Source organism: Dermacentor silvarum, chromosome 10 (genome assembly GCF_013339745.2).
Source record: "Dermacentor silvarum isolate Dsil-2018 chromosome 10, BIME_Dsil_1.4, whole genome shotgun sequence".
Taxonomy (NCBI): Eukaryota; Metazoa; Arthropoda; class Arachnida; order Ixodida; family Ixodidae; genus Dermacentor; species Dermacentor silvarum.
The window spans coordinates 28,334,753-28,350,594 of NC_051163.1; the positions used below are offsets into that span (position 1 = coordinate 28,334,753).

The following is a 15,842-nucleotide window of genomic DNA, read 5'->3' on the forward strand; positions in this document are numbered from 1 at the left end:
GTGTGGGTCTGTCAAGTCAGAGTAAAAGTGTGCGTATATTTGTGGGCTGGGAAAGGAGTGCGTTTGGAGTTGGCGTCAGGTGACTTCTTGTCCCTTGGTGAGCTTGGGATGAGGGGGGGGGGGGGGGGTTTGTCCGTCTTGCGAGGCGGTAGTATTGGGCAATATCGTGGTATGTGGTCAGTGGCTCGCTGACCAGGTTCCCTGGGTCAGAGACGGGACCCACCGCTCGGCTGGCGAATCCTCGAGCACACTGGTGGGCCGCCTCGTTCCCCGGGTACCGTGCGTGAGCCGGGACCCATATCAATTCAAATGGGGTGGGTTCCAATGGGGTGGGTTTGTTTAGGGGAGAGTAGGGGATGCAGTATTCGTAGCGTGGCTGGGGCCACGCTACGACAAAAGTAACGGAAAATTCAACATTATTCATGTGCTCTTCTGCTGCGTTTTTGGTGACGATTTTAGTGACGATTTTAGTGACGATATTATCTAAGAGATAAAATTATATGGAGACTGGCATAGGCAAGTAGATAGGGGGCTTCATTCTTGTTTCAAATTACCTAATTCGCGTTCCTTTTCTCTGACAGGGTCGTACGGCACCGCTGGATTACCGAATGAACCACAGCAGAGCAAGCTTGTTTACGACATTGAAGTTTGCTCACAGTAAGCTAAATCTATGTGTTGCTAATAATGCATTTTGATGGCTCAGGGCTTGTAAAGGTACTTGAAACCCTTGAAAAACCTTTTAATCTGAAACTGCCGCTTTCACTGCCTTAAATGCCCTTAACTTTCATGAAGTGCTTGAAAATAGTTGAATTCGGTTTTCGATTAAGGTTGGTTGACTTTATTTGGGCACCTGACCACGAGGTTTTTGCAAGCTTAGAGCGAAGCCAATCAGAACCGATGAACGTCTTTATGGTCAGGAGCCATCTCGTGTGCAGTAGCTTCTGAAGGTTCATTCAAAAAGGGCTCAGCGGACGTGTTTTTTTTCCCCTGCGAAATAACAAAAATAATTGCGGGTGCATGCATTCGTTAGAAAAGAAAGACGACGTTAATGCGATTAGCACTCTATCTTATTAGTGGGGCGCAATTGCTAGTGATATGTTTTATATAATGCTTATTACCAAAAGTGGCACATACCTAGTGACCAATACACGTGACGTAAGCTGACGTCAAAAAGGTGCGTCGAAGATCGATACATACCGAGTGGCACATTCGCAGTGGCCCATGGTGGCCTCAAATGTCCTCACTGAAGAGGAGCACATACCCAGCAGTACATATACCTGTGATCCAAGTTGGTCGGATGGTTGGTTCCGAACCCTGTTACCTCAGCACAGCAGCCTAATGTACTAGCCATGAGATCATGGCTAGTACATGGACCAAACCCACGGACCGTGAACCATGGACCAGACTCAAGGACCAAAGTTGGCGGGAAAACGGTTACAGACCGACCCACCGACCGCGGAAAGTGCGCGAAATACGGGAAGTGCGTGAAAGTGTGTGAAAGGGCGAGAAGTAAGTTTAATGCTAAACGGATTAAAAGCTTGCTCGTTTTGTTTTCAAGTTGTCAGGCATTATGTTGCTTTCATTCTTGCAAATGGTTTCTCCGGGCCATGAAAGTTCTTGAACACTCTCGAATATTCCTAATCGAAAAAGAAACCGCATACCACATATCCAATCATTCCATAGGAATAGATGGGCGTCGCGTGGAAACTTGTATGTTCCCATATATCATATGGGGTATCCCGATATGACATATGTGACCATACGGGTTTTTCTATGGGACGCCCTTATATGGGACGCCCGTAGATAGGCCATAATATGTTTTTTTTTTGATCAGGGAACTCTGGATACAGGCTGTAATCAAGCGTTCAAGACAGCTACATATAGTTGTCGCTGAGACTTGACGTGGCCTAAAATAATTGCGAAATAACTGCACCTTTTGCCTTAGATACGTCGGCGAGTCAGACTCCAATGCGGCGGTCATAGAAGTTGGACTGCTCAGCGGTTTCGATCCAGTGGCTGAAGACTTAGACGCCGTAAGGATGTTTTCTGATTCTCTTATTTCGATAAATATATATTGCAGGACTGCGCGGAAATTTGGCGACTTCCTTCATCCAGAGCAGTGTTACAGCACATATAAACGCAGGAAGAACCAAGAAATAACGAGACAGAGTGCCGACCGCAACAACTCAGGACTTGCTAAATGTCCGCAGGAAGCGACACCACACCAAGCGTGTGAACGCGGTTTTCTTGAGTTTCGATCTTTCTTGGCACGTCCACACTCTATGTGACCAGTCGCTTCCACCGGACATTGAGCAAGTTTTGAGTTGTGGTCGGCACTCTGTCCGATGCCTTTTGTTTTTCCTACGCTTATATGGGCTGTAATACTGCTACAAAGAATGCATCACCACCTAACCCGCCATCAAACATTATTGCTTCATCCATTTGTGCTCTGTTGAGAAGTGTGTCGAGACCCGGGGGTCATGGTAGCCTTAGGCGTTGTTTTACTGAGCATGAGTACGTGGGTTAGATTCCCGGTCTCACTAGCCGCACCTAACTATGAGAGAAATCCAAAAACACTCGTGTAGTTAGGTATAGGTGCACGTTAAACAATCCCAGGAGGTCAAATTTAATCCGATGAGCCATCGACTATGGTGACCCTCATAGCTCCAGTGTTGCTTGGAGACGGTAAACTTCATGCATGAATCAATCAGCCAAATGTGTCGATTGTTTTCCGCAATAGAAATAATGGCATTTCAACCGGCACCACTCGTCTTCTTCATAACAAGCTGTACCTTAGTAGTGCATACTTAGTACTAGTTGATAAAGCCAAGTTAATGCCTCCTGCTTCTGCTGTTATTGCGCTTCATAGGAGTTCAAGGCAATATCATATGGGAGTGACCTCGCTAGTTACAATTTTTGTAGTAACTTGTAATTTTGAGCTCGAAAATTATCAGATGCCGTCAAAGATAGATTTATTGCGCACGTTTTACGGGAGGAGCTGCAAAAATTAGAATATTCATAGAAGCACAGATGATGCGTTCGGAATTGAGACTATTTGGACAGCGCAGTGGAAGCGCAAAAGGGAATCTTGAGAAATACAGTTACTTAATATATATATATATATATATATATATATATATATACAATTTTAAGTCTATTCTATTTTTTGCAGCTGCTAACAAGTGAACCAAAAAAACTGGGCATGTACATGAATGTATTCAGACACTGTTTTGTACGCGAGCTGTAGGCAGGCGTGTTTTCAAGTATTCTACTAACAAATCTTCAGATTGTCATGAAGGTCGGGTAGAGCTCGACACGTGTCGAAATGCCTGACGTGAGAGAAACGTATCTTTAGTATGTTTCTTTTTTGTTTCACAGGCAATAAAGGAGAACCCGAACCTGGCCAAGTATGTCCTCACGGAGAAGAAAGTGATCCTCTATTTTAAAATGGTGAGTACGCGTTGAGCTACATTCTCTTATTGGTGAATCCATTTTGCTCGGGACGCATACAATTATGCATGGACTGTCTCCTCGGTTTCAAGTATCGCATAACTTGCGCATACGAAAATGCAAGAAATAAAATAAATCCATTGTCGATCTTTGTGTAGCAGTTTCTGATATATCTTTCATACGTGCTACCCATCTACTGTTGTATATATAGCTCATTTTTATCGTAAAGGTTTCCATGTCTGAATATATGAAATTATGTGTTTTGTTTTATTCATGAGTGATTTTTTTCAGTCATTCAATAATCAGCAGCGTCATTTTCTATAATGTGCCGATATATCCTGAAGCTTAACCACATAGCTTGATGATCAAATTCCTCCCCGTAAATTGTAATAAAAGTTTTCCATTGTATACCACGTGCCGTCGTGTTCTATCTAAGTGTGATCAGAGTCCTTCCATCTTTTTCTTTTCACGAAACTCCGCCGTCACGCTATGGGAGAGGTTCATACGCTGCTCAAAGCTGCCGCGACGCGGCGCCACTGTGCTACAGAGGGCATCGTTCGCGTTCCGAAACGCTTGCGCGGTGCGAAGCGAGCTGAGTGATCGGGTGCATTCTGTGCGTGTGCTGCGCTATTTTTCGATTGCTGGACTGTTTAGTTGAAGTGGCTGGGTGGGACAACGATGCCGAACAAGTGTTGCGTGCCGGGGTGCCGTTCCGGATACAAGCGCCTCTTTGTGCTGTCTGTATTTCGCTTATTTTACATGATAAATGATCGTGATTGTATGTTGTTTTTGCACCAACACGTTTTATTTCTTTTCTTAATCGAATTAAAAAGCTGTTTTTTTTCGACCATGATAAGAATATCAGGACTGGCGATTACAATATTTTAACATCTTGTAAATAGTTGCGCATTAAGAACCAAAATACGTAGTCCCGTCCTTCCTGCGTAGAAACCACGAGCAGCGTGAATAAGTTCTGGGCTTACTGACGCTTCTAAACGACTGCTTGCTAAGGCAATTGCATAATTACAATACAGTTTCAACTGTGCAGGACCGTAACACTTCACGTTCGCCTTAATACGTTCCTAAAAGCCGCACCGAAGACATTTAGTAGTGAAGTTTGTCTTGCATTTATCCTACCTAAATCTCGTTAAGAAATGGCATCGCTGTGCAGCGAAATCGGAAGTGCACGGAGCAGCTCAATTTCCTTTTTTTTTGTCATTAGGTATTCTACGGAAGCAGCCCTTTGCAATAACAATTTCATTATTTTGATCTCCTGATAAGATACTGCCCACAGTTTAACAGAAAGTGAACAGCTGTGCTCGGCGAACAATCTGGCGCTATGCGCAACCGAGAGTAGGCGCTTACTTTCAGGGGTGCAACAGGGCCCATATGTTTGCATCTGGTGATAAGTGGGACCACTGGTGCTTTGTTGCGAATGCGCGGTGTTTAATTTCAGGCAAATATTAAAAAGCGGAGCCTACCGAAGTGTTGAGGCGAACGGCTATGATGAAGAAATCTGGATCGAGACCACTCGGCCGTGCACAGCGGACGCATTTCGACGGGGGCGAAATGCAAAACACTCGTTTATTTAAATTTAGGTGCATTTTAAAGGATCCCAGGAGGTCAAAGTTAATCCTGAGTCCCCCACTACGGCGTGCCTTATAATCGTATCGCGGTTCTGGCTCTTAAACTTCCAGAATATTTTTTTTTGTTTTTTTTGACTGAGACCACCGCAAAGTCCCTGTTATGAGCGTTTTTTTTTTTTCGTCCCGGGCGCTCATTTCATGGCAGAAGACGCGCTCAGGCAGTTATTTAAGCACGTGGAATGTTAAAAATCGTTACATGAAAGTAAAGCGACGGTTGCGGAAGTTGAGAAAGCTAGAATACCGAGGCTGCCCCACACACAACCACAGCGGTAGTGGTGTTCGCATGCCCTCTCATACATGGTTGCGCCTCTAGCGGCGGGCGCTGGCTCTATATGAAACTGAGGCGGCAGTTTCGTGACCAGAAAAAACAAAAAAAAAACATGGAAGGACTCTGGTGTGATCAAGACTGTACATCCTGTCGTATGGCTTGAGAGAAATGCCGTTGCGCCAACTTCCTACTTGTTCGTGATTTCTTGCCCAATAAATGCGGGCGAAATCGCAGGTTAGTATATTCTGTCGAGGCTCTTTGTCGCATATTTAAATGCATAATCTCGCTTTACCCTTAGTCTCGAAGGCCGAGCTTAGCTGGTCCTGCCAGTTTGTACAGATCACGGTGTAAGAAGATAGGTGCTTCGACGGCGCGCCCGCGCTGGGGCGAGAGAGCGGCCACTTCGTGTGACCGGAAGTGAGCGCCACCGCTAGGGGCAGCACGTGTTCAGGAGGCCTTGGAGAAGCGGCACAACAGTGGATAATTTACGACCTCCGTCAGCATTTAAACACCCATACCCAAAGATATGCAATTTTTCGTTATTTAGACGCCAAATCCTGAGCAGGTAGAAGGTTTCATGCCCCTTACAGTCAAAATACCGTCATTTCGAACACGAGAGAGACGCGTCGTCTGCTCGAGCAGACAGCGCGCTGCGCTTACCGCTGCTCGCCGCGTCGGAGTCAATCGGAATGTCGGCAGATATATAAAGGGACGTTCCTCCAACCAAGTAGAGTCGTTTTAGTCAGGCGAACGACATATATTCATCGAAATAAAGCGCTTCTGCCGCGCGTGACCATAAAAGCGCCAGCAAAGCGAGCGAAAAAGTGGCCCCCAGAACAGGTGCTGCCCCTTGCGGCAGCGGCGTGCGTAGAGTCACACTAAGTGGCCGCGCCTCACGCCGCCGTCGGATCACCTTCCTTTTTTACACCGTGGTACAGATATAGGTGATGTCTAAACTATGGCAGTCATAACCTGGTTCCTGCTCCACAAGTACTTCCGGCGCGCATCGTCCACAAAAGCAATACCTTCAAGATCTGTTTCTGTTACACAGAGGCAAGCTTCTCTGGAACATAGGATTTGACACCACATATCATCACTGACGAATGCCACTCGTTCACGGTACACCTTGCTTTATCTTTGTCCGAGGCAAATAGTCGTGCGCTGCAGCTCGTAAAAAAAAAAAAAAAAAAAAGCGGATGTCATCAGGCACTGGTGCATATAGCTTTATGGTTGACATTTATTTTGCTGTCATGAGCGCCGCTCACTATAATAATGGAGAATTTTATGTACTCCGAGAAATGAGCTCTCCTGACGCCCTTTTCATTGCTTCTCTTGAATACAAGACATAAACTAACGCTGTTTTCGTTAACAACATCAAGCATGAGAAATTGTCCAAGTAAGAAGAATTAGAAACCTGATGCCATTTTTCATGAAAGACCATGAGTGTTAAAGAGTCGAAGTAAACGCAGTGGCTATGTCAAACTGACAATGCAAATGTTCAGGGGAGCTGTCGCTCTTCTGCAGGCTGGCACACAATGCGTACTTTGTAGTGGCCCAATAGAAAGTTAAAAAAATTTTTTTTGGGTGGTGCCTAGATACCGTGGCGAGCACCAACTTGCGTGAAATTCCGGACGGAACGCAAGCACGTCGTCCGCAACATTCAGTCGGCTGCAGTGAAGGTGTACGACCACAGCGACCCCTGTGAGTTTCATCGTTTTCGTAACATTGCACGTACATGACGACACCATGGCCTAAGCCAAAGCCAAGGAGGTTTGCCAAAGCATAGAGCAACTACAGAAGGGAAGCGACATTATATCTCACGTATCTTTAGATACCTTTTTTTCTCATTTATTCGGCCCACACTCAAGAAAGACAAGGTTGATTTTCGGATTTAATAAGTACAAATAGCTAGCGGCAAAACAGGCCACAGAATATTTATCGCTAAAGCCAGTAGGTCCACCTTGCTACTAAACCCTAAACAACGTGGTTTGAGGTACCTTGTTCAGAAATGTCCGACATTTTTTAATGCATTTTAAATAAGTACTTTCGTCGTGAACGCCGAGTGTGTGTTGATTTATATTTCGCGAACATGGCAAGCGCTACGCACCGCGACGAAACCACAAATGAAAAAAAAAGAAAGAAAAAATCAAGGACGATTTTTTGCTAATTTTCTGCTTTTATTCGCACGTCGTGACGCCAACAGGGTCTCATGCACGTGACGTCATGAGGACGACTGACGCTAGGTGCGGTCCATTTGCGATCCGCCCGCTTTAGCACGTCTTTGCCGCGGGGTCGCACGCCCGCGCTTCCTCATTGTATATTGCTTGCCTGTTGTGTGAAACCCAGTGATTTCTGATCGTGTATAGCGTGTCTTACAATGCGTGTGTGACAGCAACCGCGTGCAGCCCTAAAACGGGGAGTCGGGGCGACCGGAGCGCCATGGCGACTTTCGGTGGTGACGTAGTGTTCATGCATGTCTGATGGAGGAAGGAAATAAGCTAGGATAAAGCCATTACGGTCACGCAGACAGCCTTGACAAGCCAACTCTGGGTGAAGCCATTCCTCCTGTTTGTAACCTTTGCCTTGTGTGCTCGTTTCTTGTGTGTGTGCCCTGCAGTTTCATAATGAAGGCTTTCCCTTTGCCTTCTCTCCCGAAGCATCGAGCCAACGTTCACGTGACTTCCGAAAGTCAGCGTTATTGGCCGAGAATGTTTGGTTCCCGGCAGCTTTCAATCGATGTGCACTTGTTCGGCTGCTCTGCCGCAACTCTGCCCGTATACCCGCCGTGGTTGCTCAGTGGCTATGGTGTTGGGCTGCTGAGCGCGAGGTCGCGGGATCGAATCCCGGCCACGGTGGCCGTATTTCGTTGGGGGCGAAATGCGAAAACACCCGAGTATTTAGATTTAGGTGCATGTTAAAGAACCCCAGGTGGTCCAAGTTTCCAGAGTCCCCCACTACGGCGTGCCTCATAATCAGATCGTGGTTTTGGCACGTAAAACCCCATAAATTAATTTTTAACTCTGCCCGGTGTAGAGCGGAAGTGCTAAATTCTGCCAGGCGCTATGACGTGAAGACTACTTGTTGCGCCGAACCGTTTGGCCTCACTCGTGTTACCCAGTGCTCGCTCCTAGCTCTTTCTTTCCTCCGTAAATTGAGTAATACGCGGCGAAGACGAGACACATGGCTAGATCGCTCGCCTGCTAGAACACAGTGGTTTCGGGGCGCCTTTAAAAGATGCTGTCCTTACGCTTTGAAAAGCGGTAACCACCACGAAGATGCTCATATTTATATATTTTTAAGGCGATTGACTATTCTTGCATGAAATATTGGTAGTATTCACTAATTTTGAGATTAAATTCTGGGGTTCGGCGTGCCGAAACCACGATATGATTGTGAGGCACGCCGTATGGTGGGGGTTTCCGGATTAATTTTCAGCACACCTGTGTTTCTTCAAAGTGCACCGAACGCACGGTCCACTGGTGTCACGTTGGCACGCTAACTACGTATGTATTACTTTGTTCCTCGACAGCGCGTTCCTGCACGCAATTTTACGGAATCGGATCGACGAGCCCCCTCCATAAGCTGGCCTGCGAAGGAAACAAGTGCCGGTGCATAGAAGGTAAAGACTCCGCTCATTGCACGGCTATTAGCTCGGCCCTTTCTCTTCGGTTCTTACCTTTGTCATCTGCACTGCTGACCGATGTGCAGGTGTCAGCCTCGCGCTGGACAGTTGCGGTGATCTCGGCAGACTTTGCTCCTTTCGGTTAATATCTTACAGCATGTACATGGTGTTTTTTTAAGTTTTACGGAATTTTTAGATTTCGCCTGTGGCAGGTAGCATAATTCTTATAATTGAGCTGGGTTATTCGAAGAGGCGGACATTAGTAGCGCGAGAAATCGAAACACACATGCAACTAATTAACTAAAAATCACAAATTATCTTAGTTACTTTACGACACATTGCAATTTAAGAATTGTAGCCGGTGAGCTTATCAGGGCGTAACCACTTGGAATTATTTTGCAGAATGACACCATTTGGAGATATGCTCCATCAAACTCGCTGTAAAAATGCACTGTTGTTCCACTTACTTTTTTACCAAAATTCTGTTTTATACATTGAAGCACAAAATTAACTGGACCACCCATGTATTTCCTCCCACACTTTGGGAAATGATATCCCGAAACTGGTGCCATCCTGGAAATTCATTTCAAGTGGACGCGTCTTGCAAGCTCACCGGCTTCAATTCGTAAATTTCAGTATGTGTAGTAAAGTATTTAACTAAGAAGTTCATTAGTAAATTTTCGTGAATTAGGTGAATGTGTGTTTTGATTGCTCTTGCTACTGATGTCCGCCTCTTCGAATAACCTAGCTAAAAAATAAGAGGTATGCTACCTGCCACAGGCGGTTTTTAAATATTCCGTAAAGCTTAATTTTGAACATCCGATACATATGTATATATATATATATACATAGAAAAGTGTACAGAGGTGTTTCCCGAAAGTATATGATTGCCTAGAATAAAAGCAGGGCACGCAACATTGATGTGACTTTCTCTTTGCCATGCAGCTGAGTGTCCCAGACGAGAGCCCTTTCTGAACGTTGAAAGCGTGATACCAGTACAAATCAAGAGGCAGATGCTGCTAGAGATGGCCTGCAAAGAGCACGACTTCGGTAAAAGAGTATTCAGTGTTTTCTTTCTTTTTTTTGCATTGTTTACTATAAAGGAAAAAAAATATGTTACACGAAGGACAATTTTCTTTCGTTATCACGTTCCTTATAAATTGAGTCAATCGCATTTTTAAAATGTTACTGAAGTAAAATTCAATTTTTATACCTGGTTGTACACAGCCGCAGCCTATACTTGTGGACGAATGGTAGGATAACAACCATGAAAATACTCTATGCAGAACATGGTTAGCAGATAACACAACCTAAAGCACAGGTAAATACTACACATGAATACACGTATCATTTATACACTTCTATACTAACTGGTCAAACTTTTGAAGAAGAAAACCTGTAAGTGTTAAGTGCGAGTAACGGGTAAACACGTGGCTAGGTGATAAAAGAAAATGCAGGCACTGACAATATAAAAAAATCAGAAAAACAAAATTTCAATGTAAACGTTCAAAAGTGTAAGAAAGTCTCATGAGTAAGTTGGGCGTGGCAATAAATAACAGAGTCCGTTTTCAAATGTTTAATAACTATATAAGAATACTGATGTCATTACCGACAACAGAATAAAGTCTTGTTTATCACAAAAATGTTTTCAAGGACAGAAGAAAAAACGCACCAATTATTGGTTCATTCCTAAGCTTAGTTATTTGCGGATTATTACAACATGCCGCTTAAGGAATGTCTGCGAGAATTACGGGTATTGAAGGGACTGATCGGTGAGCGCAAGTGAACCTCTGGAATTGAAGTAGGTCATTGGCGCTGCCACCTACATCGAAAAAACTTGATCGAAACAAAGCTTTCTGCTTTGCTACCATATTATCACAATCAAATAAAAATTCTCGGCTAGTTGGTTACTACCATCGTATAACATCATCTACCGGTACCAGGTTTATAGCTAGCATGCAATATAATTCGTTTACGAAATATGTTGATTAACCTACTGATAACTGCTGTAGGGTGCCTCCCGTGACATCATATAGTGTGTAACAAGCGTGTCCGCATTTGATAATTTTCCTACGCTTTTACTTGCAGTATGGATCGCAACTGTGTCTGGGAACAGCGTCGTCAACGGCTTCCGTCACTTACGTCTACGCGTCACGACAGTGCTCAAAGAAGGTAACCGACGAGCCTTCATATTCATATGATATCGCATACCTAGTATTTTGAGCTTATCGCTCTACAAGATGATGCAGGAGATTATACTGAAACAATGAGGCGAAATAACTCTGTCCATGCGAAATCTTTTGGTGAGCGTATACTTAAAAGTCGGAGGTAAGGTAAAGAACTCTAATGAGAATGACTAAGTCAGTCTAAACCGGTAGATTACTTTTTCAAAACCATCTGTGGAATTCTTCCGATGAAACTGATTGTTTATTCGAGGCGCCAATGAATGCCATAGTTGCCGCTGTCGAGTTGCTCGCGCAGAGTGCGTCAGCAGTAACGTCATAATGACGTCACAGATTTCGCGGTATTTAGCGTATTTGGCGCCCTTTCATGGGAAGCAGGCTTGCGCGAGAGCTACCAGGTTGAGACTTCGTTTACTTTTGAGTCCGGCGTAATAAATTTCGATCAGTAAACAATAAACTAGCGCTGAGCGGCCACTACTATATAACTGTGACGACAGATATAGCGCGTGACGTCACCGCCTACCTTTCGCTTGTGTCTCCTTTCTGGCTCACGACGCACCGCTCATGGTAATGCTGACCTCTTCGTGATTCCAGATTTGTATCATCTGCAAACCTAGCTTAACCTAATACATATTTGTTTGTAGTGCCCCTGTCGATTTGTTCGAGCTTCTGCCCAACGCCAAAGGTGTAAAACAGCTTGCGTACGCCAGTCGTACATTTCAAATTATTTATTTGAATTATTTCTTTGTTTAGCGCGCTACTCATCTCTTACAGGACCAGGATAGGCTCGAGTGACATGCATAATAGCACATGATCCGCACTGAGTATGAGAAAAAAACGCCAGTGTGGTGATTGCAATCAATCAATCAATCAATCAATCAATCGGTCATACTGTTATTCGGGTCGGACTGGCTCGGGTCCGGTCCGGTTGGTGGGTCATGGTCAAACGATCAGTCACTCGACCGCTCAATCGGAAATTGACAGAACAGTTCAATCAGTCAAAAGGTAGCGTTAAGTGATCTAGCAATTCATTCATCAACTGAAGAATAAATTTTGATTAACAGCTGCCTAAACTGAGGATTGTCGTTAACGCCGGAAATTAGACTTTCAATTCACCCATTCAACCCGAACACTTTAGGTGCAGAAAAAAGCCAGTCTGTCCTAACGGATTCAAAGTTGTTCCTGGCTCCGCATCACTGCACCACGGCCGACTTGAGCGAGGATGTGCGCTACTTTGTCTTCGGCCGAGACGGCGAGCCCTTCGCGAAAAACGGATCTGTTGGGTAAGTTTCTGAATAAATTAGCGTTCCCTTTGTCCCTGAAGTTTGACTTGCTGAGGTAACTTGTCGTGGGCAGGAGCCGAATCCACAACTTTCGCATGTTGTGGGTTCGGCTGCTTGTCAGCGAAACGGTTCTTGAAGACGTTACTACAGTTGCAGCGCAACCCTAACTTGGCGCTTGCGGCACATTTTCGGCCCGTGGCAAAACACAGACTGCACATCACCCAAAAATGCTGCGAGGTTTACAGGCCTCACCGAAACTCTGTTACTATCTATATTATGCAGGTTGGTGTCTGTGACTGTGCGCATTGTTTGTCTGATTACGTCACCACTGCGCTTGTTTATCACCCAGCGCTTGGATCAGAGAGCAAATGGGGATAGCCGATATTCTAGTTGACATTAAGCGGAAAAAATGGAGCTGGGCAGGCCATGTAATGCGTAGCATGGATAACCGGTGGGCAATTAGAGTTACAGAATGGATAACAAGAGAAAGGAAGCGCAGTCGAGGACGGCAGAAAACTAGGTGAGGTGATGAGGTTAGGAAATTTGCAGGCGCAAGTTGGGATCAGCCAGTGCAAGATAGGGGTAACTGGAGATCGCAGGGAGAGGCTTTCGTCCTGCAGTGGACATAACTACAGGCTGCTGATGATGATGATTATGAGTCGGGCGATCCAGGTGATTAGCCTGGTTAACGCCTCCAGCAAATGAATAACGTTTGCATCTGTATTTCTGTCTACTGGCAACCGCATGCGTATTTGAGCAAGTCAATGCACTTTGAAAAACACAACAAATTTATTGCAGCGTTTTGGCCTGAAACCGGCCGGAACGTCCAAGTCAACTTGTTGTGTTTGTCAACGTCAACGTCAAGAAAACAAATTGTAATCTTACATATTGTTTTCAGTCTTGAGAAAGGCCGGAATGTCGACACAAGAAACAGTTGTTTTGTAAGAAGTGCACCAACTTGTCAATTATAAGCTTACAGCAACCATAGATACCTCTACTTTGAAGTTATAGGCATGTAGTGCACGATAAATGTGTTCCCTTGAAGATTTTATGTGGTTTGTAACGCGGGCCGTTCCTGGAAGCATTGTACCATCACAGCATGCACATCTCCCCCCCCCCCCCCTCCCTCTTTTATAGCGTTTATCCATAAATTTCTCCAGGGGCATGCATCAAAACGCCTATCCTGAAGCTATCGCTTGACTTTGAGTACCATCCTCCGATTGTTCACGCTAAATTTATTTCCAATGTATCTTTGCAGCGTGAGATACAACATGGACAAGCACGTGCGCCTCTTCAACACGCAAAATGCGGTGACGTCAGCGAAGGGCCGCAAGGCTTAACTCTGTTCTTCAGTGGCTGTCATCGCATCTTCAGAGGCACGGAGGCTGCCCGGAGCACTTCAGAGTCGTGCGGTCGACGCCAGTTGGCGACATTTAACAATGGGCATACGGGTCGGCTCATATGCTTGTAGGGACTGTGATGGAAGTAGTACTACTATCAGCTTGCATTATGTTTCCACGGTTGCCACGGTTACTATCTGCTTGACTCCGTCTAAGGCAGATAGTAACATGGCTTCTGAAGTGTGTCACACCGAAGCAAGACGAAGACTGACATGGAATAGACAACGGAAGCGCTGACTAACAACAGTGTCTGTATTGCAAGAAGGCAATTTTATAGCGAGCGCAGCGCCATGTATGTGTGTAACCTTATCTTGGACGAATAACAAGTAACAAAAATGCAGTAATAGTAACAGATAATAACAAACTGTGTCTAATACGTTTGTGTGCGTGCTACTGTGACATGCCCGAGAAGCAAAAAATCACTCAGGATTGAAAATAGACATTTTGTCAATACAACAACCGCAGCAACAACGTCGCGGATGTATGGCAACTTATACATCGTAAACAGGGAATATATATATATATATATATATATATATATATATATATATATACATAAGTAGTACATACATACAACCCGCCGTGGTTGCTCAGTGGCTATGGTGTTGGGCTGCTGAGCACGAGGTGGCGGGATCGAATCCCGGCCACGGCGGCCGCATTTCGATGGGGGCGAAATTCGAAAACACCCGTGTACTTAGATTTAGGTGCACGTTAAAGAACCCCAGGTGGTCCAAATTTCCGGAGCCTCCTACTACGGCGTGCCTCATAATCAGATGGTGGTGTTGGCACGCAAAACCCCAAAATTAAAAAAATAAGTACATACATACATATACTAGAGTAAGAACACACTACAGGAGTACTAGGGACCTCTATCCCATCGAACTGTATCCGATGTGAGTGCGTGCGCGTGTGAGTACAGACACAACGTAAATAACGTTCAGCTTTCGTTGGTTCACTGTAAATAACCCTACTTCGGTGCTGTGCTCCCAAACAGCCTGCCGTCTTTCTACGTGGTATGCGGGGCTTGCCCAGGGTTTCTTGTTCTTCACGGTACGCTCATACCAAAGTGCGTGAGGCGCAGCCATTAGAAAGTCCTTTTCTCGCCTCTTTAATAACTTTACAGCCCTTGTCCACATACTTTAGACGTCATTCGTCGGGCCGCCGTCACCTAATCTGGTTCTCTTGCTATGGGTGCCTTTCTGTTTTCATATGTTGATGGCAATATTAAACGAGCGAATCGCCGGCTTATTCGCTAAATGTCTTTGTGTTGAAATGTATATCTTATGACTCCTGTTGCAGCATATATAAGTGATTGAATGCGTCAGTTCTCCAGGAACGCCTGATCCAAATAGAACTTGGGATTTCTCTGGCCTCCAGTTTGCCGCACAACGCGCAAAGTGTTTACATGCTATTGCACAGTCCTTCTCTCACGCTGTGGCATCAGCATACATACGAGACCGATTTACGCGACGAATAAACGAATATGCGCAAAATGGCTTTTCCGGAAAAGAGGAAGCCCATGAAATCTCGGTCGATCGAAGTCCGCTCACTGTGTAAATAAGCGCTCGTGTTGCGCATAAATCACTCCCCATGGTAATGCAAGTGCCGAGACCGATTTACGCGATAAATAAACGAATATGCGCAAAATGGATTTTCCGGAAAAAAAAGGTAAGCCTATAGCCCATGAAAATGTCAGTCAATCGTAGTCGGCTGACTGTGTTTATAAGCGCCGGTGTTGCGCATAAATCACTCCCTATGGTACTGCAAGTGCGAAGACCGATTTACGTGGTGAATAAACGAATATGCGCAAAATGGATTTTCCGGAAAAAAAGGTAAGCCTATAGCCCATGAAAATGTCAGTCAATCGTAGTCGGCTGACTGTGTTTATAAGCGCCGGTGTTGCGCATAAATCACTCCCTATGGTAATGCAAGTGCCAAGACCGATTTACGTGGTGAATAAACGAATATGCGCAAAATGGATTTTCCGGAA

General features: G+C 45.0%; 1 protein-coding gene across 4 annotated transcripts in view; it reads left to right on the forward strand.

Annotated features, from left to right (window-relative positions):
- The window catches only part of LOC119431007 (complement C3), a 122,118-nt gene extending 107,009 nt beyond the window's left edge, over window positions 1–15,109 (forward strand). For all 4 annotated transcript variants that reach the window (XM_049657796.1, XM_049657795.1, XM_049657797.1 and 1 more), the window contains exons 34-42: window positions 582–657; window positions 1,946–2,033; window positions 3,379–3,450; window positions 6,960–7,065; window positions 8,894–8,983; window positions 9,932–10,036; window positions 11,075–11,158; window positions 12,308–12,452; window positions 13,711–15,109. In XM_049657796.1, coding sequence (XP_049513753.1) covers window positions 582–657; window positions 1,946–2,033; window positions 3,379–3,450; window positions 6,960–7,065; window positions 8,894–8,983; window positions 9,932–10,036; window positions 11,075–11,158; window positions 12,308–12,452; window positions 13,711–13,792 — 848 coding nt within the window. In that variant the 3' untranslated portion in view covers window positions 13,793–15,109. The remainder of the gene's footprint in view (window positions 1–581; window positions 658–1,945; window positions 2,034–3,378; window positions 3,451–6,959; window positions 7,066–8,893; window positions 8,984–9,931; window positions 10,037–11,074; window positions 11,159–12,307; window positions 12,453–13,710) is intronic.
- Window positions 15,110–15,842: the final 733 nt, after the last annotated feature.